Below are 22,644 nucleotides of genomic sequence, written 5' to 3'. Positions count from 1 at the left end.
TATGAATATCGATATGGTTGATCTGTCTCACAGATAAATATTTGTAAAATCATCTTACAGAAAGCCCACTCAAAAACAGAAACACAGCCAAATCTTAATTTAGCAACAAAGGGTGACAATTGTGTCCCCAAGTAATCTATGTATTTGTAAAAATATGATATGGTTGTATATGGTCGAATGAACTTAATTTGAAAACAAAGAGATTTGATAAGACCATCCTGAACGAGATTAGTTGGACGAGACCCAAATATTTGAGTGTACAAAAAAAATCGTCTTTTTTTTAACGATCATGGGTCATTAGGCTGAACCAACATGGTCCTCGACCAATACCCACGCATCACTACTGGTCATGGGTCGTTAGGATGACCATCCTTAACGAGATTAGTTGGACGTGATTTGAAAACAAAGAGATTTGAAAAAAAAAAAAAAAAACTCCAATGATTTGAAAACAAAGAGATTTGATAAGACCATCCTTAATGAGATTAGTTGGACGAGACCCAATTTTTGAGTGTAGCAAACACAATAAATAGATTTGTGAGATAATACTTAAACGAGGATAACAATCTTTAGCATGTAAATTAATTATTTATCTTGACTGAGTATAATTGTTACTAATAAAAACAGAAAAAAAATAAAAAATCATATATTATTTTGTCTATCAAAATTTTAAACAATAAATAATTTTTTTTCAAAAAATTAAATTTATTGTCATTTATTAGACGAATAAATTTTGATTGATATTTTAATTATTTTCTATAAGATTATACATATATTTATATTGAAATTCTAATTAATAATAATAATTTATGGACGGTTAATATACCGAAATTTACGATGACACCCTTTTAAAAAGTTGAAAATTTATTATTATACATGTGATAGAAACTAGTGAGAACTTAATCTATAAAAGTAACAAAAAATTCAAAATCATAATCGAAATTAAATTAAATGATATAAGAATGTAAAAACTTAAATGCAGTTTATAATTTCAAGAGAAATCAAATTCATTTTTGAATTTTAAAAAACAAATTTCAAAGACTTCAAATTTAATTACTCATTTGTTCTTATTTCTTTTCAAATATTTAATGTGGTGCTGATGAATACATTAATACTAATAAATATATATATATATATATATATATATATATATATATATATATATATATATGTCACTGTCCTGAGACTCGGGATTGACACCGGCGTTGTTTAATAATTACACAATCGAAACAATAAGCCTTTGTAGTACAGTGTAAAACTGAAACCTGTTTATAAGTCATAATTTAAACGATAATAATCATTGTCTTTACAAAACCGAAATCTCAAAAACAACAGAGTTTAATGCGGAAACGTAAAACTGAATAACATAATAAACTTTAAACTTAATCTAAATTCTTGAGCATTCACCATCCCCAGAATTGCTCATATTATTCCTCATCAAGTTCTTCTTCAAGCTTATCTGGGAAGGTTGTGAGGAGGGTGAGTATTTGAGAATACTTAGCAAGTGGAGGCATATCGAGCACAATAAAACAACATGCATAAATTTCGAGATTTTCATGACTTGTATACGTACTTCATAACACATGCATAATATTTATCAAGCACTGCGACTCATCAACTTTCGATGGTTTACTGACGTCAGTCCCTAATTTTACTCCTCTAAGGGGGCGAGATCGTATAGCGGTTATATCCCCCACCACGTAAGGGTACGTCATGATTGGGATTCCCATCCATATACAGTCAAATCCTCACATTGCTTAAAACCGTATGACCAATACATGACATGAATAGAAGCAGGATTGTACTCGACCGTGTTTTTAAACCAAAACCGAAAATCACATATGCATAAAACCGAGATTTTTATTTTACAAACAAGCTCACTTACAGTAGTTTTGGAATGCTAAAAACGTAGGTGAACGGCTCTGGATTGGATCACTTCTCGTTCCTCGTTCGAGCAGCGCTTCGGCTCACGATCCCGGCTCACTTTTGAGGATTTTTCAGCAGGGTTTCGTCTAGGATAGCTGCTGGAAATTTCGAGAATTGCAGCTAGGGATTCGAAAATTTTTGTAGGGAGTGCTAGACTTTGATGTGGTATTTATAAGGGAGGGGAATGTAGCTAATTATGGTGGCTAACTCATGCCCAAATTTGGCTCAAATCTAACAATATTTGACTCCAATTTTCTTGCCGTTGCTGATGATCTATCTTCCTAATTCGTGAGATTTAAATACTTGATTCCCACTCTTGAGATTGGTTCGAAATATGGTGCAAGATAGAGAAGGATTTATTTCCCTTCTTTGACTCAAGCTTGTATGCTATCAAATATTAGGCAAAATTCTCAAAATTACGAAATTGTCCATGTCCATGCAATCATTCTCCTAGACCTTGCACGATATCTCCCAAATCTTGCAATATCTCCTCCCAAAAATTTTAAAATATGCATGCCTTAGGTGTATTAGTATTGACTTTGATGTGAATCCCAAATTTGGCGCAGAGGAGGGAGGCTCGTTGGAGTGGAAACTCTGCGCAATCATAGCGTTTCCATCTGCGGGCACAACAGTGATTCCACCCACACAAAAACGGTAACAAAATATTAGCAAAGTTGAAAAAGACACTAAATATATTTTTTATGTTGGAAACCTTTCTTGATTTTTATTGAAATTTTTTATTTTAATTTAATTCACCTTTCACATAAAATAGTCTTGCATATTATAAAACAATAAAATAATGGTAAAATACATAAAATAGTCTTAGATATTATATAACAATAAAACAGGCTTTTTCCACGTCAATAATGTTTTGTGGCGTGGAATTATTGAAATTTTGTATTTTAATTTAATTCACCTTTCGGTTTGATATTATATACACACAATATTTTGTATTAGTCTTGTAGAGGAAAGCTTCTGCTAGTTCTTTGTTATATTTCTTATATAGAGAATAACAAGTTTTAAGTGACTCTGTGTAATTCTTTCCGACCTTCACATATGCATCTTCGACTTCTTTGAATTTTTTGTGGGCGTCCATTACCAGGATGATAATCTTGTCTTGGGATACAACTTCATCGAAATGTCCGTCTTTCCAGAAAAACGAAGACATGACTTCATCGATATAAATCTGGAAAAGAAATTTCCAACCATTCAAAGTCTTTTTCAACTTCAAATTTCTTCTCCACCATTGCACGAAATGCTTCACTGACCTTCTTGTCGGCTTCATTGTACTCCGCCGGAATATCGAGGTATCTAGCGAGATTTAAACGACATCGCTTCTGATATATATCATTTTCATAAGGATTTTTCTCGGAACCGTCATAGGTAGCAAATACTTTCACTCTCGTTTTTCTTGTGATGAGTCGTGGAAAGGTAGAGACTGTATGTATAGCCCCTATCCTGTCGAAGCGACACTTGAGATTTGCCATAAACATTTGGATCTTCTTATTTTTAAGAGAAATAGGAGAGTGGGTGAGGAAAATGGCGGCAGACATCTCCTTGTTCGGTAGAGTGCTGTTCTGTTTTGAGTAGAATGTTTTGTCGGTAGAGGGCTGTTCTGTTTTTGAGTAGAATATTTAGTGAGGAGTGTGTGTTTGTTTAATGTGTACTTTACTATTTTATGATAATATTTATTCAAATTTAATATCAATATTTTTTCAATCATATATATATATATATATATATATATATATAACGAATCCAACCAGTCCAGTCCAACCGAGATCGGGTCGACCTATTTCGGATTAAACTAACAAAAGTGAAAATGACTTTTGCTTAGAACCCAAACATTCGCCGAGAACCTTTGTATAATCGTCATATCCGCGGAGTGCGTCGCCGCACAATGCGTCGCCGCCGCTCTACAGTGTCAGAGAGCAATGACGAAGAGGACGAAGTGTCGCCCTCACGGCGTGGTGGAAACCTAGAGAAGCGTAAAAGAGTACCCGTTTCCGAGGACAACTGTGAGGCGAATGCTAGGGAGAACTTAAGATTGATCGAGTTAAAGAAGAAGAAGAAGAAAGAGAGGAAGGACAAAGATGAGCCCGGTCCTGTGGCGGAGGCGGAGGCGAAGGCGGAGGACTCCGAGAGGGAAACCGACGAGCATGATGACCTGGCGCGGTCGATGGGTGAGGTGGTTAGGGTTTCGGGGACGGGAAAGGAGAAGAGGAATCATTACAGGTCTTTTGAGTACGATGGCTTCCAGTATCATCTCGTGAGTTGTTAGTGTTTTAATCCGATTGAGATTAGGGATTTCGGTTCTGCTTTTGCTGAAAATTCATTTTTGTTATTAAGAATTAATTTTTGTCATATTAATGTAATATGTAACGTAACCTTTGATTGAATCAGTATATCTCTGGAAAGAATGCTTGTGTGACCAATGACTTTGAAGGGCTAAGCCAAATTGCCTTCAAATGGCATTTAATCCAATAATTATATGGTATGCAAGCATTACGAAATTGCATTGATGCTGAAAGTTGAGAGTGATTTTGTTTTCTCTCTGCTTTGTTGTTATTTTTTTAATCATGTGAGAGAATTGGATGGATACTTATTCTGAGGTCAAGTGCTCCTGTGTTGAGTATTGGCAATATTTTTGTATGTATACATGAGTGAAGAATTGAGTTTATGGACCAAGTGCCTGCGCTCTTGGATATTGGACCCCTTTTGAATTCCAGGATGGAACTCGGCTTAGTCGTGGTGGTTGTTTGAAGTCTCAAAAAATTTGGTTTTTCATATGTTCACACTTTTTTTATTTATTTGTAGGAGGATCCTGTTCTTTTAGTTCCTGAGAAAAAGAATCAGAAGCCTTGTGTGGCCATAGTTAAGGCAAGTTCTCTTTCTACGTGTGAGTTTTCTTAGAGAACACGAGCATGTGAAAAACACCTGTAAAACATTTGAGAATTTTTTGATCACCTTGGTAATCATCTTTTTGTGACTGAAACTTGCCGTTCGGATTTTTCTGTTGGTACAAATCAACCTAAATTCCTTTTTATTCTCTCTTGAACTTTGGAAAAAAGATTGATTGAATAAGAAGGGATACAATTGGGGAGCATATGGAGCGAAATGTGATAAGCATTGTGAACCTCTCATGGGTTTTGTTGTGATGATGATGCGATCTTGGCAAAGCTTTGAGAGCTTTTGTCTTTGTCCATTAACCATAGTTATTTAGGTTGCAAGGCGCACTAAAGCGATAGAGTACCTTAGGCGAACTGCACGCTTTATCAACAACATCTAGGAATTTTGGTTAAGCTGAAGCATGATAAATTAAATGTATAGGGAGTAGTGGACAATTCAACAACACATAAGAAATATTACCTTGATATTACCTTGATTGAATGTCAAGTGCAATGAAGAAACTCATAAAACAGCACACCACACTGTCCAGAAAAAAAACTTAAAACGCCTCACTGCATTGTCCAAAAAGCATTTGAGATGAAAAGTCATGTATGCAGAGTTTTTTTTATGATTAAATAGCTAGAAGCTTTCTAATTAGTTGGGTTGTGATTTAAATATTATTTACGTTAAATATTAACCCTTCTTAAAGCGCACGCTTTTGCGCCTCAAGGATTCCTCGCGCCCAGGCAGAGGCGCGTACTTTTTTCAAGTGTTGCGCCTGGCTGCGCCTGTCGCTTCGGCTAAGCCAGGCGCATGCTTTTAACAACTATGCCATAAACGTGAAGCAGTCTTCAATATCAGGTTGTTAAGTGGTTTGCTTTAAGTCAAATCCTTTTCTTCCTCAATTATAGGAAAGAATAGATGGTGTCTTTGGTGGCTTCTTTGAGGTCTTTGCATCAATTTTCTGTTATTTTTATGCGCAGGACATTTACCAGACATTTGACGGAGCTATAATGGTAGCAACACACAGATTATATCGTCCAGAGGAGGCAGTGAAAAACGGAGGTGGATATTGGCCATCAGGGACTATGAGGGAGGTGTTCTATAGTTTCCACAGAACTGAAGTACCTGCAGAATCTGTGATGCACAAGTGTGTGTTGCACTTCATACCTTCAGATAAGCAGATTCCTCCTCGCAAACAATTACCGGGATTCGTTTTCCAAAAGGTGTATGATACGGAAAGACAAATGGTCGATACACTTACAGATCAAGATCATGAAATTTATTCAAAGTTTTTGGTGGGAGATTGAAGCAAACTTATTCTTGTAACTCGTTATGCCCAAGTAATTCCATTTTCAGTTCTATCACAATCCCCAGGATATATCGATTCCCGATTATGCTTGCACCTGTTTTTCGCTTCTTCGCCCCTCCATTTCTTTCGCAAAATTTTCATTTCTTTGGAAGCCTTAAATACCAATTTCTGATACGAGTAGGGGTATAACCAAGATTTTAGAAAGATGCAGAAAAAATTTAATATTTTTTTGGTGGACAAAATTATATATATATATATATATATATATATTATTTTAAACACTTTTTACTGTAAAATAATAAATTTTATTGCTAAACTCACATCTATTGGGATGGCTCGCTCGGAGGATAGATATGTTTTTATTTTAAACACTTTTTACTGTAAAATAATAAATTTTATTGCTAAACTCACATCTATTGGGATGGCTCGCTCGGAGGATAGATATGTTTCAGACACACTTGCGTCAGAGGGGAAGAGGCTATGTTACTCATAGAGGATAAATTATATGTTATATTAATTAATTATAAAAACGTAAAACCCAAAAAAAAATTAATACTCATTTTCAAACAATCAATCTAACAAATTAATAAATGATCAAACCAAATTAATAATGACAGGTGTAGATTTAAATTCAGATCTAAAAGGAAAAATTCTCGATTCATCGGGCTGCGACGACTTAGAACTCAACTCTTCCAAGTCGAAATCTAAAGTTTTAGAGTATGCCTTTAAGAATGCAACGCAATGGTTGTAAATACCCACAGGATATGCAAACCTTGGAAGTTATCCGATGCTCATCGGTTTCTTCTTCTTCCACGTACAATTCTTAATGATCGACCTCTTCTTTTTAACTCGTAAAACAACGATCACATCACCAGTCAAATATAAAGTTCAAGGCCCGAGAATCTGGAACACTTGATTCAATCATCTTGATTATCTCCTCTATTCCTTCGGGAATATTTTCGAGGACCTTGAGTGTTGGAGTGTTTACGTTAAGCACCTCACTGCTTCCGACTTTGCTTCGTAACGTAGATAAAGACCCACAATGTTAAAACATTTTCGAATTTTAGTTGATTACGTTGATCGGCCATTTACTCAGATCTTCTCAAATCGGCTAAGATGATTTTTTTCGCAGCATGAATAGTCATTAACTGTCATAAATGAGGTGTAAATTTTTTTTTAATAGGATTATTGAAGACCTTGATGCTGCTAGAACTTATTTTGAAGATTTTAACCGACTTTGCTAGAACATATTCTTCGCTCCATGCTACTAATTTGAAAATATATATTGCTTTTATGCCGGTATCATCTTTGACTTCTGTAGAATTACATTTTACGAGTCTTTGATAAATACAAATGATAAAAATATATCTTTACACTCCTATGAATAATTTATAGTAACCTGAAAAAGTCGAAGAAGACGTGTCAACTTTCTCAAGAAGAATCTCTTCCGTAAATCATGTCCAGACTGAGCTTCCTACTCGCATAACTCCTGCAAACACAAATCAAACACTCGTGAAACGACGCCATAAGGGTAGGAGTAGGTGTCCAGGAAATAAAATTGTGGTTTGGACTTTATTGATTCATGTAAAAAAGATCTTTATTATAATGATATTTTACGTATTTATCCAATTATTACTTTATCTGTATAGTGCATACACATGCAAAGTGCATGGATAAATACCTTGAATATAAAATAAGTACCATGAAGTTTGCATCTCAACATAGATCATGAAATTTTAGGAGGTGTAATATATATTCTAAAGTAGTTCTCAGTCGATTCAGCCGCCTAAAATAAATATAAAGCTTGGTCCAGCTCGAGACTAGCATTTGTGAAGTAAACGCCGCGTTTAAATGATAAGGGCATGGAGATGTCCATTCATACAGTTAAGTACTCATTTGATGCGACACCAAACAACCCTATCCCGGACTTTTTAAGTGGTTATCCTTTATAGTGTGGATTAGTCTGTGATTATGGTTTGCACACAATTACTCCTTTGGCCCGCGACAACATGGAGACTCTGCGTACTAGCATACATTTTAACTCGTTTACCTACTCTATTGATGGTCATCAGGTGATGGGGTTGGTTGTTGTAAGGCACATTTATTATAATTACAATTAATTATCAAACAATATTGATTTAATTTAAATTTACAATAGAAAATAAATTAAAATAGTTAAAATGGACCTCATGACCTGGAAAAATTTCGACATGATTTCCCCGTAAATATGACATACCAAAAAAATTTTAATATACATGTAAAAATAAGGTCTCAAGGATGACACTGCTGTATTTGTGAAAGATCACACGCAAGTGTCGACCATTCACAAATCAACAATTCATAAGCAACAGTTCAAATATAGCCAACAAGGTTCACAACATATACTAATACAAACTCATCATTAAACTTCAAATAACCACACAAACATACGAGAAATCTTCCCAAAAAAAAAAGACTATGATATAAAACTGACCAAACTCTAATATAAATAAAATGAACTAACAGAGAGACTTCAACTCTAGCAACAGAGAAGGCCTATCTCACTCAAGAGCTCCACGGGCAGAATCTTCATATGGTGCTGCAAAACTACTCGGGCTAGGGGTGTTCAAACTTCGGATAAAACCGAAAAAACCGAAATCCAAACCGAAAAAACCGAACACCGAACCGAACCGAAAGCCAAATTTTGTAATTCGGATACAAATGTTTTTTTCGAAGTTTATTTGGTTCGATTTTGGATTATATATGTCAAAACCGAAAAAACCGAAAAAATCGAAATTTCATTAAATTAATAATTTTTTTATTTATATTATATATTTTGATATGATATTTAGTGAATGAAAAACCATTTTGAAAATTTTTAGTTGATTGTTGTTTGTTTAATTTATTTAGACCTTATATTTAAATATTTTACTAAGAAAACATTATAGAAAGTTAACATATTATATTTTACAATATATTTATATTATTAATTAAAATAATTATACAAAAACCGAAATAACCGATCGAAATAACCGAACCGTTTTGGTAGAAAACCGAACCAAACCGAAGAAAAGTGGTTCGGATTCGGATTATATATTTCTAAAACCGAAATAAAAAACTGAAAACCGAACCGAACCGACCGATGAACACCCCTAACTCGGGCGACCTACCATGGTGCCCAACAACAACCACAATAGCTATTTCCCAGTACAAAATATTGATATTAGAATTCTGATATGAAACAGTGCATGAACATGACTTAATAATAACATGATAATATGAGTCAATAAATGGCAGATAAAAATAGGAGTAATGCTCGAGCAACAATACACAAGAGAGCTACATCGTCATACAGATAAACTGCCCTGCCATGCGAGGTATGTCATGTTGTGTCCAATTAAACACCCATAACTCGGCCTCTATACGACTGATAAGGATATAACAGGAAGGCACAATATTGAACGATGTACGATGTCAATATTTCAAGTGTATATCACACAGAAAATGCACCAAGATATAGACTAATATATTTCGGTATCAGGGATAACTTGACTCGAAAGTGGCTAGCTGATTCCGAAATAAATCACCTCATGTGCCAAGAATATAATACAACAAAAGGAACATGTAACAAAAATGATAGGGCTCAACATGAATACGATAATATTGTGCCCTATATTAGATGGCATAAAATATGTCAAATAATTAAACATATAAATCAACAAGACATTTAATTCACATAAATCACATAAACAACTTAAAAAAATACGAGTAAAACATAATTTATAGATGTTATTATTGAAGAGTTTGAAAATTTTAAGGAATGTCGAATTCTTTTTAGTTAGAAATTTTCTTTTTAAAACGTATTGTTTATGTTTAGTTGAATATAATCAATGTAATTTATCTCTTTTTTTCTTTTAACATTTTGTCTGTATTTTATAAGCGGCCCCCACATGGTCAAAATTCTAGATCCGCCCCTGTCAAGAATCAACCAAGAAATCGAACCACCAACTCACCAGATATGAAAGAAGAAGAAGTGTGCAGGTGGGCTCGTGACAACGATCGACGTATCTCAGATTTTCCTTGATTCAGGTCGGTGTTGGGGTGGTTTTGTCCCGAGCTACCTTTGGCATGGTCGGATCCTCGTATCTCAGCAGCGAGGCTACAGTTGGTGGAGGAGGAAGGTGGCTGAAGGGCAAGGAAAAAAATGGAGAAGGGTTGGGGCTTGGGGGCATGTGTTTCTTTTCTTTGGTATGTGTGTTTGTATTGTATATGTTGAGTTACTAAAAATAGTAACTCAAGTCCATTTAACCTAGTTTTGTAATTAATTAACACTTGAGTGTTAATTAAACTATATATATATATATATATATATATATATATATATATATATATATATATATATATATATATATATTATCATTTAAATCTCCGTTATTTTAAATACATATTTTTAACGCACTTAATAAATTTTTTTGACATAAATAATCGTTTTAAATTAATAAACACGATAATTATTTTCATAATGCCAAATTAAAAGATAATTAATTACAGGTGTAGTTTCGAAATACCAAAGAGCTAATGCATTTTAGTATGAGATTCACCGCTCACCTACTGGTGAAGATATCTTATGTGATTTGATGATTTAATAGTGCAAAGAGTCTCTCGCTAGAGCAATACATGTGCTTTTTGGAAATGTGTTTTACTAGTTGCATATACGATGTCACGATTACTCAAACATTAATCACATCGTTATCAAATTCATTTTCAAATATCTATAAACTAGTGGTTGCAGATTCGATCAGATATATAAGTTGAAGGGGCCATGCTGTATGCTAACATAACCTACTGGTTCTTACATATACTATCAATGATACCTAAGAGAACGTTGAGTGGTGCTACTAGATGCTCTTACCATGATCCGATGGTTGCAATCAGACTTGAGTTCCGACGTTCTTGATCAAAGGGGTTGATGAAAAAATGAGGCTGTTTGAACATTTATATTTTGGTGTTAACAAATGATTAAGGGCAAAACTGATCTAAGCTAAACTGGTTTACCTAAATTGTACCGATGAAGCAAAACTGACTCAAAGAAAAACTGACTGTCATCAAAACATTTTTCAAGCTATCAGTTCAGAGATCATCATTCATTCTCAAGTATATCGGTTTACACCACATGACTAAATTGATTATTGGATAAGATTTTATGTACCTTGATGATATAGCCATATTCTACTGCACTACATCTTATACGGATATTAGAGAATGATGACTTGAACAAAAGACGTAGCAACTGATCTTTTTTTTTAGGGTTGTGACTGTTGCAGTTTGAAGTCTATAAATAAAGATGAAGATCAATTGAGTAGGTAACACCAAGTTACAAGAACAACAGGTACACACTTATAACGACTATTTGTTTCAAGATTACAAGTTCAAGAAATACTGATTATACACTCAGACACACTTTACAAAGTATTATGTCTGATAATTGAGAATCATTAAGTATTAGTTATTCTTTGTAATTCATTGTATTCGAGAACAATTGGTATATTATTTCTTCTTTTAGATGAGTAGACCAGGAGTTTTAGTTTTGGTGATATTAAGTACAAATTGAACCGAGTCGTCTACAAATTCCTTGTAAAGATTAAAGCTTTCTAGTGTGAGCCTTCCCAAATGGAAGAGCTTGGAGGTGATGTAGGAGCTTGAGTTCTCTATCATTTTGCCTTTTTTCTGCACATATTTTTGCAAGTCAAATGACATTGACATAGAGAATACCAAGTTTAGTTTCTAACCAGACTGAATTATTTTGAATTTAAGAAATTTGTTATGAGTGTTTATTCAGCCCCATTTCTAATTATTTACATTGTTCCTATCAAGTTGTATAAGAGATAGGCATATTGTCGTCTCTGAACATTTCTTTAAATGACTTCTTTTAACAAAATTCCAATATTCTCAAAGGAAGATTTTGACAACTGGAAGATAAGGGTGCATGCTCATTTAGCTACACAAAAGGATGATATATGGTATATCATTACTAATGGACCAATGGAAATTATGAAAGCAAACAGTGTTGTTGCTATAACTGATGGGGCACCTTAGAAAATTGAAAAGCCTATAAATGAATGAAAAAACGACGATAAGGAGAAAACCAACCTCGATAATGTGGCTAAAGATATACTGTATAAAACTCTGAAAGGAAATTACAAAAAACTGATTCAGTTGTGCAAAGGAAATGAACAAGCAAAAGAAACAAACTTTTTGTTACTATACAGAAGTTTGACAACATCAAAATTAAATAAGGTGAATCAATGAATGAATTTGATGAAAAAGTTATCAACATTATCATTTAATTGGGTGCACTTGGGAAAGTGGACAGTAATCGAGAAGTTATCCTGAAAGTGATGCGTGGTTTGCCCAAGAAATGGACGTGAAAACAATGGCAATGAGGTAATCTAAAAATTTGAAAAATTGGCGTTGCACTACTTTTAAGGGATTTAAAGGCATACAAGTTTGAGTTGTAAACAAGAGAGGATAATAAGTCTAGCTCTCATTTGACTAAGACCTTAACGAAAGTAAAATTGGAACCAACAGTTTCGAGTGAGAAGTTAGCCAAGCAGTAAAGTAGTGATGTCATGTCATTGTTTGTGATGAAGTTTGAAAATTTTCTAAGAAAAAATCAAGGCATTTTTCAATGCTCTCACCGAAGATCTTATCAGAAGAGAAACTTTATTGATGATTGCAACACTTGTTTCACTGTGATAAAATTGGACACTTTATAGCTGACTATACCAAACCAAAGAAAGATGACAAGAGAGCAAATGAGAAGGAGAAAAAGTTCTTTGACATAAGTAGGTTCAAAGATGAGAAGTTCTTCAAAAAGAAACATAAGGTGTTGATGGCCAAGGAAAACAAGTCAAATTTGGCTAATTTTGACAGTGAATCATCTAAGTCAGAAAGTTCATGCAGTTCGAGTGATGATGAGGAAGTGAAGTGTTTGATGACCATTGATGTTGAGCTGAAATTTACCAGTGAACATATATTTAATTTTAGCTCAACTAATTTCATGAGAGATAATCTTGTCACTATGTTGGAATAAGTCTTCAGTTTCCTTAAATGAAATGCAAGAATTGCAAAAATTATTTGGAGACAAAATTAGTCTCGGTTTCAACAACAATGAAAGAATTGCTGAGACAAGTACTCAACCAAAACTGGAAATGTGCAAAAGAAATTTATTCATATTTTTAGATCAAGTTTGGTATGTGAACACAAAGAACACATACCTCAAGTTGCAAAGCTAGTTGAAAATATGAGTAAAGGTCGAAAGTTTGATGTTGGTTATGTACCTGAGAGTTCTAATGCTAAGCCAAATTGGAAGTGTACCGAACCAGTTTTTCTAGACATAACTCAATGAAGGGCAAGGCTAATCTATACTTTAACAACAAAATCTTGTTAAGAAAAGAAACAGGAAAATCAATGAAGTATCTACTGTTCACAGAACATATACCACACACATGCATATGCACAAACTCTTTGGAACACAACAAGTGACCCATCAACTAAATCGATCCAAGTTTGGGTTACAAAAGAACTAATACCGTCTGGACCCAAGTAGGTATGGGTAAAAAGAGTTATTCTTCATTTGTGATTGCAAGACACATAAACTGAAAAAATCAAGAAGTCAGTTTCGTACTTGGATAGTGGATGTTCAAAGCACATGACTGGTGTAGCTAAACTGCTATATAAACTGGCTCCTTTGGAGTAGATCGTACGAGGGATTGAAGAGGTTGATGCGGTGCCAGATAGGTGTGAGTTGATAGATGAGGAACAGGCTTTTGGAGCGATTGTTGACCATGCACAAACTCCCGATGCTTATCATGTCAGAGAACTTTCCCCTAGGCGAATTATCACCGGTATGTGATTCATAACCTTTTCACTCTCTACATCCATCTCTCAGTCACAGCGCATCTAATTAGTTTGTTTGTTTCTAATTAGTCTTGAAGTGTTTGTGGTCGTTTTGCCATCATTTCTCCAAACTCAAATATACTTTCTCAAATACAGAAATTGAATTATTAGGTCAAAGCCTCCTATATTAAACGTTTACACTAGGTGGGTTCATAAAAGGGAGAGAGGGTGTGCTTTATGCATGTAGCGGGGGTGGGGGGGGGGGGGGGGGGGGTGGGGGGGGGTGGGGGGAATAAAAAGAGTTAGAAAGTCTATTTGATGATCCAAATGCAACTTTCTTTATCTCACGATCGAGGGAATCATGAGGTACGGCCGGTTGAGACCTTTGCATCATTTATGTATAATGTGAATTGGTTGTTGTCCATCAGCTAAGCATTTTCAGAAGTTTTGTGATCTAATGAAGTTTTGAAGGGCTATAGATCGATCAAAGATAAAGCTCAACGTAAATGGTGCATGCATGCATGCATAAAATTGTCTCGTTGGAAGTGTCCACTCTATTCTTTTTGTTGAGGTCGGACCTTTGGATTTGTTAAAGGACGAAGTATTAAGCGCATATCGTTTTACTTTGACACGACAAATTTAATGATTTGATTTTGTGAAAGTTTGAAATTTGTTATACTAACTCTTTACTCAAACTCGTATTAAAATTTGCAACTTGAATGGGTAAGATTTCAAAATAACAAATTTAATCAAAATTATTTTGCTAAGTATCTTATCTAAACACACAAGCTAAATAATGCTATAAACAAAGTCGAGGATCATAATCAATGATATTCATTCAGTTCATGTTACAATAAATGTTCTCTTCCATTTTCTCTCTGAAATTCTCTTCTTTTCTTTTTCATCATCATTCTTAGGAGGCTAGCTATATATCCGCGAAATAACTCTTGCGTATTGCTAATATTTGAAGAAAAAGATTTGGATATGTCGAATTTTGCCATAGATGGGTGGCTGAAATTAAGATTCTCTTATATTCTTTATATTTATAATCTCATTATATCTTCTTTTTTTTTATCCGGGCGGAGGGATTTGTTACAATTTGATCTCAAAGTTAAGACGATACTTTGTCCCAAACTTGAAACTTTGGTGGTAGATGAGCTATCAACATTGACCGTAGTATTTTTTTTTTTTTTAGTCAGGAGAGAGGAATTGTTACAATTTGATATCGATATATTTATATATAATGTCTCATCTACCCGTAGTATCTTATTTTGATTTGCATAGTCTTATCAAAATGATATATCTATATCTACACTATTCTAAAAAGTGTGAATGAAAATCCGAAGTTTTTCAACTGTGAATTGACAACATAACCCAAAAATATATATAACAATCCAAAACATGCATTAATGGTAATCCTTGGAAAATTGATTTCAAAAAACAAGGGTATAAAAATGTCATTTGCAATCAATGTAGGAGTAAAATACAGTAATCTAATCAGTAACAACTTTTCTAATAGAAAATGAGATGATATCCTTATGATATTATTCAAGAATACATCTAAATATGTACATTTATCAATATATATGGGGTCGTTGTGTTAAGTCGAAAATATTCTATGTTTTGGTGATAACAAAATAACTCAAGTTATTTTGGGTCCAGCTGTTCTTTTAAGTGTAATTGAATGGTCCAAGTAATGTATGAAAACTTTTTGATCAATATTTACTCAGTTCCTCGTTGGAGATGGTGAAATGCCTTTTTAAATAAGGGGAAGTCACTTAATAATTCTTTTCCTGTGCCTTTGATCTATAGTTACAACCCCATATTCGCTTATGGACAGTCCAAGCTGGTTAACACATTCCAGGAGCAGCAGACTGAACGGCTCCAAGCTTCATACACCTTCCACTCCATTGGGGTAAAATGGTTCGAGCTTCATTTGGATTCTATTTGCAACTTTTAATAACTTATTGTTAAATTATGTTATGACTATCGGCAATATGCTAGGTAGGTTGCTGACAATATTTATGAAGGTTGGTGGCAAAACACGTTGAGCTCATCTTAGAAGGTAGGAAGAATACAGACGAAACGCGTTGAGAGAGAATAAATCTCTCCTCTCCTCATTCCATATCATCCATTCATCGAGTTATTTATATTATCCTATAGCATTTGATTGCTTAGTTATATAATGTTTGTGAGGCGTTTGTTCTCATGTATTAAGAGAGTGTGTGTTCTCTTTGTAAACACAATGAGTGATTTTACACTATAAATATTATAGCGAAATTTATTTCATTTTACCCGTGATTTTTACTATGATAATTTTATGGGTTTTCTACGTAAATCTCGATGTCTAGTTTTATACTTTATTTTCATATTATTATCTCAAGTTATGATACGTGGGACCAACAATGATGTACTCCACATGAGTCAATGCTGTTTTGGCACACCACAAAGGTAAAATAAGATTCACCAAATACTTAGGTAGTGGCATTTGAAATGGATTATTCAAATTCAGGCTGAGTGAATTCGTATTAGTAATATTGACTTGCCACTTACTCCCTTAACCTGTGGATGGAGAGCTACATAGCATGTTGTTGCTGCTCCCCTATGTCAATGAACTATATGACTTCGGTTCAAACAATGTGGATATCATTTGAAAATGAGTAGTTCAGAAAAAATCGAACTTTCGATCGATCCCGGTACTTGGGATCCTATCGATGAAGACATGGTCTCTCCAGATCCCATTGGATTTCATTCGGAGGAGGAGCCTTATAAAGATCGTATTGATTCTTAATCTTTACATTTTCCCTTTCACTCGTAGTGTGGGGAAGATGTCGATAAATTGGCGAGTCTAGAAATTCATTTCGAAAATCATTATCAACAGAAATTTTTGACTTCAAATGGTTAAGAATGATATCTTAGATCTTGATTTAAGAGATGACACGTGGGAAAATCACTTAGTTTGGAGAACTAATATCTATGTAGCCGACCTAACAACTAGTGGAAATGTCCTAATGATTATGTCTTGCTTTCAAAATAAACCATGTCTTTTCTTCTTATCAAGATTTCTGAGGTCAAAGATCGAACAATTATATATATATATATATAGATATATATATTATTTTTGTAATCCAAAACATGAATTAATTCAAACTAAGGAAGTAGTTAAGTTTATATAAAAAATATTATCGTACAAATATATCAAGTATGAGCAAATAAAAGATGGCGGCAACAGTGTGTGCACATAGGTATGTTCCTTTGTTAGATGTTTATGACAACGGAGGATCAACAATATTCTTAATTTTTTTTTATCAGGGGAAGAAAGTGTTACAATTGGATTTTGAGCATGAAACCTCCTAAACTTAAGATTTTGGTGTCAGATGAACTATAAGTCATTATACAACATTATTAAACTTAGTCTTACATCAAAATTTATAATTCCAAAGACCAAAAACAGAATTCCAAGGCTAAGAACGTTGTTGATCCTCCATTGACATAAACATCTAAGAGAGGACGAGGAACTCTGCCAATAAAATACATAAATTGGTTAATCAGACACCAGATGCTAAGTAACTGCACAGAATGGTGCATACATACTGTGCATACACGTCCGAACATTCCCATATCAGAGGGGTGTATGCAACATGTAAACAAACAAATGCAAATGAGTTGCACAATTTTTATTTATTTTTACGAACAGAGAAAAGATGCCCTAGCCCCTAAGGCTAGCTAAAAAGAAGCTATATCATACATCAACAAGCTTAACTGGCACGATTATCGTCTGAATTAAAAAACATTGCCATCACCTTGAAACTGAAACAGTTCTAACTATATCAAAAACTGAAACAGTTCTAACTATATCAAATTATCCTAACTTACAGAAAAACGAAAATACATATACATCAAGAAGTTTCCATTCTGGGTATTGCAGTACAGTCAGTAACCTAACTAATTCATTTTCTAGATAAGGAAGTGCGCGAAAAACTGCCTTCAGTAATAATCAGTCCTGCAAAACGTGAATAGCTAAATATCCCATTTGCCAGTGTAAGGTCAAAATGTACCAAGTTGTCACTGGATGTGTTCTAACTTTATGTAAGTGATACCTTCTTTTGTGTTTGCTGCAGCTAACTGACACCAGTCGGCATGATTGGGAAGAAAGACCAGTCATTCAATGATGCTCCCTCCTCACCAAGAATCTTCTCATTCGCCCACCAATCAGACCCAACTACAGGTTCATCGCAATGTCCATCTATATTGTCAAATTTGAACTCCTTGGCTGATCCAAGAGTGATTGTTCGGTTTTTTTTATGACCCGGCCCATTCTCGCTGTCGCTCTGAGCTTTCTCAGAGATGCCAATGATAGTTTGTCCAGCTGAATCACCAGTTTCATTAGTTATTTGTAATGGCTTTTCTTCTCCTTTGAATTCTACATTCTCAACAGACACTGCAACGCCTTTGGGCAACAAGGTCACTGGCTCTTTTTCCGCACATTTTAAAACTTCTTCGGCCGGTATCTCGAAAGAAACTCTGTGATCAACCATGGTATCATCATTTCTTGATCCATTATGTGTATCTGGAAGAGGAGCAACGTCTGAATCTTGGCGCTTCACAAGGCAAGGCTCACAAGATGTAGCACCAGCAGCATCTGGAGTCACAGCACCTGATCCTTGACATGACTCCCATCCACGAAAAATTATCTTGTCGAGATCTAAAAGTTTAGGTGGATTTCCAGTTCTGAACTCAAGGAAAAAGGGATGTCCACTGGCAAACTCACGATCAGGAAAAGGTGATGCGGTACCCGAACCAGAGATGCCCGAGCAAGGAGAGATCAAATGGCTGACTGGACTTCCAGGTTGAAGTTGATAGGATTGAAATTCATACTGGGATAAAGGGTATCTTTGATCACCTTCACTATTATGATGGAGGTTGGGTTCGAGAAGCTGAGCAAATGGCACCTCGGGAGAGGATGGCGTAGTCAAGTGGGCTGATTCTGGGGGAGGAGTATAGGGTGCAGTTGATGGTTCTGTGCTGAAGGTCGAGAAGACTGGGGGTGAGACTAACTGGGGCTCATGAGCATAAGGGCCAATAGCAAAAATTGAAGCAGGGCCACCAGGAGAATACATGTTTGCAGAGGCAGAAGTGAGGGATAATAAGCCAGTTGGTGACTGAGTGGCAGAAGGTGGTTCTGAGGGAAGAAATGATGCCGGAGATGAAGGCGGTGCGGTAAAAGGCATTACTATTGAAGGTGGATGGGATGGATCTTCAGGTACAGAAGCATCTGGTCCTGCACCCGCCGTTTCAGGAACAAGAACTGCATGTCCAATTCGATGGCTATTCTTGTGCGATCCAAAACACCAATAAAGGCTCCAGCAGCTTCCCCACCTTCTTTTCTACAATAACAAAGGACAAGTCACATTACATGAGAATGAGAAGCACAATACAGAAATCAATCCGATTTAAGAAAAACGAAGTCCTTGAAAGTTTAATGGCACAAGACAGTAATAAAAAGAAAGCATATGTACAGCATCTTCATTAAGTTCAAAGTGGAAAATAGACAAGATTCAGAAATTCACCCAGAAGTTAGTAGTATCATTCTATTGTAGTACAAACTAAAGATACAATTCAAGGCAACATCTAACAGTGTCCACAATCACAGTGAAGAAACTTCCTCCCTTTGTCAAATTATAGTGCACGAGGGCAATTAGAGATAGCAGCCCAAAAGAAATTATCCACTATTACAAAAAAGAGTGCTAGAATTAACTTCACCAGGAAAATCAGAGTTCAATAACTTCAGTTTTCCTAACGAGTATTTTGAGTTTCTATGTAACCTCGAAGAGTAGTAGAAGAGGAAAAAAGAAGGCAAAAAAAGAGCACCACTGGGGCTACATCATGGTACTTTAGTCTACAGTGGGTATTGAAATCTACAAAGGATTAAAAAAATTCGGGTTACAAATTATTACAAAATTCTTCAGCTTCAATAAGTTTTGAAAAAACCCAACAATTCATGGCCAGCAACTCTATATGCATCAAGAGTTGCGCTCCTGTGTCAGGTTTATCCTAGCAAATATAGAATTCAATTAAAGTAAACACTGACTGTGAAGGTCACTGCTAAAAATGGTAACATCGAGACTAGTAAACCAAACCACAATAAAACAGGCAGACCACTTTGATCAACATTCCTTGTCATTTCATATTCGTATTTATAAATTAAATAAATATCTCAGCAGAGAACTAGAAATCTGCTTCTACAATCTTTCCCTATTGACGAACAAATCTAACGATGTCGATATAATTTTGAAACCCTTCTATCAAGAACCTCCGTTAACTGATGACCAAGGACGTTCTGAAATTTCGTGAGATATTCTTAAATTTCCTTTACAAAAAAACCGGTTCATGTAAAATATAGACGTTCTCAACAACACAATATTCATGCCTAAAACACATCAAATTCAAAATTTTCAACAGCATCGACAAATCATAAGGCCTAAATCATCAGATCTCTAACCCATTAATAAAAAAAAAAAAAAGAGTTCGAAATGAAACGAGCATCAAACACTCAACTAAGCGAATTCTAGAACACCACCATCAAACTACAACCAAATTCAAAGGTAAAGAAATCATCACGGAGTTGCTTTCAACACGAACCAAGTATAAAACGCTTAAATCATCAACCTTTTCCCGGAGAAACACAAAAAAAAAAAAGTTACTGAATAGCTCTAATGAAGACAAACTTTCCACACCTGAAACGAAGCTTGAGGATCGCGATTCTCCAAAGAAGCGACCGCCGTGGCGGCAGCGCTTATCGTGTCTATCGCATCCGTTCCATTCACTCTTCTCATTGTTGACCAGATCAATCACACAAAATTTCAGTCAAAAATTCAGATTATCGAGCTTAAATTTCACATATTCATCGAAGAAAAACCAAAATAAAGAAAATCAAATTGTGATTGAATAACAACGATAAAGAAAATTGTAGATGTATGTATATGTGTAAGATAGATTGATTCGGAGGTCAAACACGGCAATGACTTGAAAAAGGAGGTTGTCCATTATACAATGGTGATGAATATTAAGGGGAATTAGTACAATTACATTTTTGTACACGAAGGAAATGGCATAAAAGGGCTTCCATCTTGGGGCTAGTATAGGTATTTCGGTTTATTTTTTTTATTTTTTTTAAATTATATATTAAGATTGTTCATTTTGATAAGTATTTTAAATATAAAATAATATATAGATCTTGGCTCAGTTAACATAAGTATTTTTTATGAATTTTTTTATAAAATATTTTAAAAGTTTTTTAAAGAATAAATACTATTTGAAAAATCATGGTATAAAAATGTATGGCAAAAACTTGTACGAGACTGTCTGACAAGTCGTATTTTGTGAGATGGATCTTTTATTTCAGTCATTCATGGAAAAAATTATTTTTTATGCTAAGGGTGTGTTTAGTTGAGTGGATTAACTAAAGATAGATTAATAGTCAAATATTTATCGTTAAAATTTTAAGTTGTTTTAATAATTATTTTGACCCGGTTTAAGATCCAATTTTATGGATAACTATTTGATTAATAAAATTGGATCTTAAACCGGTAGGGTTGGCTCGTCTCACAGATAAATATGTGTGAGACCGTCTCACGATGTATTTAGAATTGAAAGAATCGAATTTCAATCTAATCTAGTATGACCTAATGTCATATACTCACACCCTATATCTTATTTTGGGAATGACTTTAATATAGCAACTTAAATTTGAATAATAAAAAATAAGATATGGAATATTGTTTTTTATATATATAATTAGAAGATGTATACGTATTATATGTGATATTATATTTTAAGTTGGTCAAATAATATTAAATAATTAACACGATATTATTTTTAATTTATAAGAATTGTACAATTTAAAAAAAAAAATTTGTTTAGAAACAAAGTGATTTGAAGATGTTTTTAAAAAAATAGCAAGCATAAAGAATTATTATGAAATTAAATATTTTCGTATATTCCAAAATAATTGCTATGACGACCTATTTTTTATATATATAAATAATAAGGTTTTATTAAGTTGGGAGCATAATAATAAATTAAATAGTTTAAGGGTAATTCGGTAATTGAAAACACCATATAATCAATTTTTAATGAAATATAGATGCTTGGTGGACGCATCTAATCGCTCGTGCGCACATCGCTTTCCGTGGCACCCCGGCGTACGTTTGGGCCCACCGTGCAAAATTCTCCCCCTTTACCTGCAACCCAAACTAACTTGCACGGTTGGTTCATGTCTCCAAAGCAAGTTTTTTTTAAAAAAATATTATTATATAATTTAATTGATAATGGAAGGTTCCTATTTCCGTTGATTGGCCCAAAAGTTGTCTTCCCAAAATTACCATGTTCACTTTAACCTTTTTTAACCTTTTTTTTTTTACACTTTGATTGCCTAGCTTTTTGTTTATGTTCGTTATGAAGTCGACATTTTTGCGCCTCATGTTTTAACCAGCTACAAGATTTATGTTTTTTTTAGTTGAAAAATATTTCATCATAATTGGATCTTGAATAAGAGGTCTCGTCTCGAATTTAGTTATCAGCGTGTCATGTAAGATTTTGAATTACGTTTGGTTGGAGGAGCCAGTAAACTATTTTTTTTT

At 34.4% G+C, this 22,644-nt stretch overlaps 2 protein-coding genes across 5 annotated transcripts; one reads left to right on the top strand and one right to left on the bottom strand.

The window, feature by feature from the left end:
* The first annotated feature begins 3,691 nt into the window (after window positions 1–3,691).
* On the top strand, window positions 3,692–6,176 carry LOC140812985 (ASI1-immunoprecipitated protein 3-like). Of its 2 annotated transcripts, XM_073171375.1 has the most exons (3): window positions 3,695–4,192; window positions 4,741–4,803; window positions 5,796–6,176. In XM_073171375.1, exons 1-3 carry the CDS (start codon window positions 3,824–3,826, stop codon window positions 6,120–6,122), a joined length of 759 nt encoding a protein of 252 aa, XP_073027476.1. In that variant the 5' UTR covers window positions 3,695–3,823; the 3' UTR covers window positions 6,123–6,176. The 2 variants fall into 2 exon arrangements, with proteins under 2 accessions (XP_073027477.1, XP_073027476.1); XM_073171376.1 differs by lacking the exon at window positions 4,741–4,803 and having other exon boundaries at window positions 3,692–4,192.
* Window positions 6,177–17,353: 11,177 nt separating this feature from the next.
* Window positions 17,354–21,028, bottom strand: LOC140812613 (uncharacterized). Of its 3 annotated transcripts, none has more exons than XM_073170926.1 (3): window positions 20,740–21,028; window positions 18,103–19,389; window positions 17,354–17,522 (listed from the first exon to the last, which is right to left on the bottom strand). In XM_073170926.1, exons 1-2 carry the CDS (start codon window positions 20,836–20,838, stop codon window positions 18,124–18,126), a joined length of 1,365 nt encoding a protein of 454 aa, XP_073027027.1. In that variant the 5' UTR covers window positions 20,839–21,028; the 3' UTR covers window positions 17,354–17,522; window positions 18,103–18,123. The 3 variants fall into 3 exon arrangements, with proteins under 3 accessions (XP_073027027.1, XP_073027026.1, XP_073027025.1); XM_073170925.1 differs by lacking the exon at window positions 17,354–17,522 and adding an exon at window positions 17,807–18,005; XM_073170924.1 differs by lacking the exon at window positions 17,354–17,522 and having other exon boundaries at window positions 17,807–19,389.
* Window positions 21,029–22,644: the final 1,616 nt, after the last annotated feature.

The sequence above is a fragment of the Primulina eburnea genome, chromosome 14, assembly GCF_022965805.1.
Source record: "Primulina eburnea isolate SZY01 chromosome 14, ASM2296580v1, whole genome shotgun sequence".
In the NCBI taxonomy this organism is placed as follows: Eukaryota; Viridiplantae; Streptophyta; class Magnoliopsida; order Lamiales; family Gesneriaceae; genus Primulina; species Primulina eburnea.
This window is presented reverse-complemented; position numbering and strand designations above follow the sequence as displayed.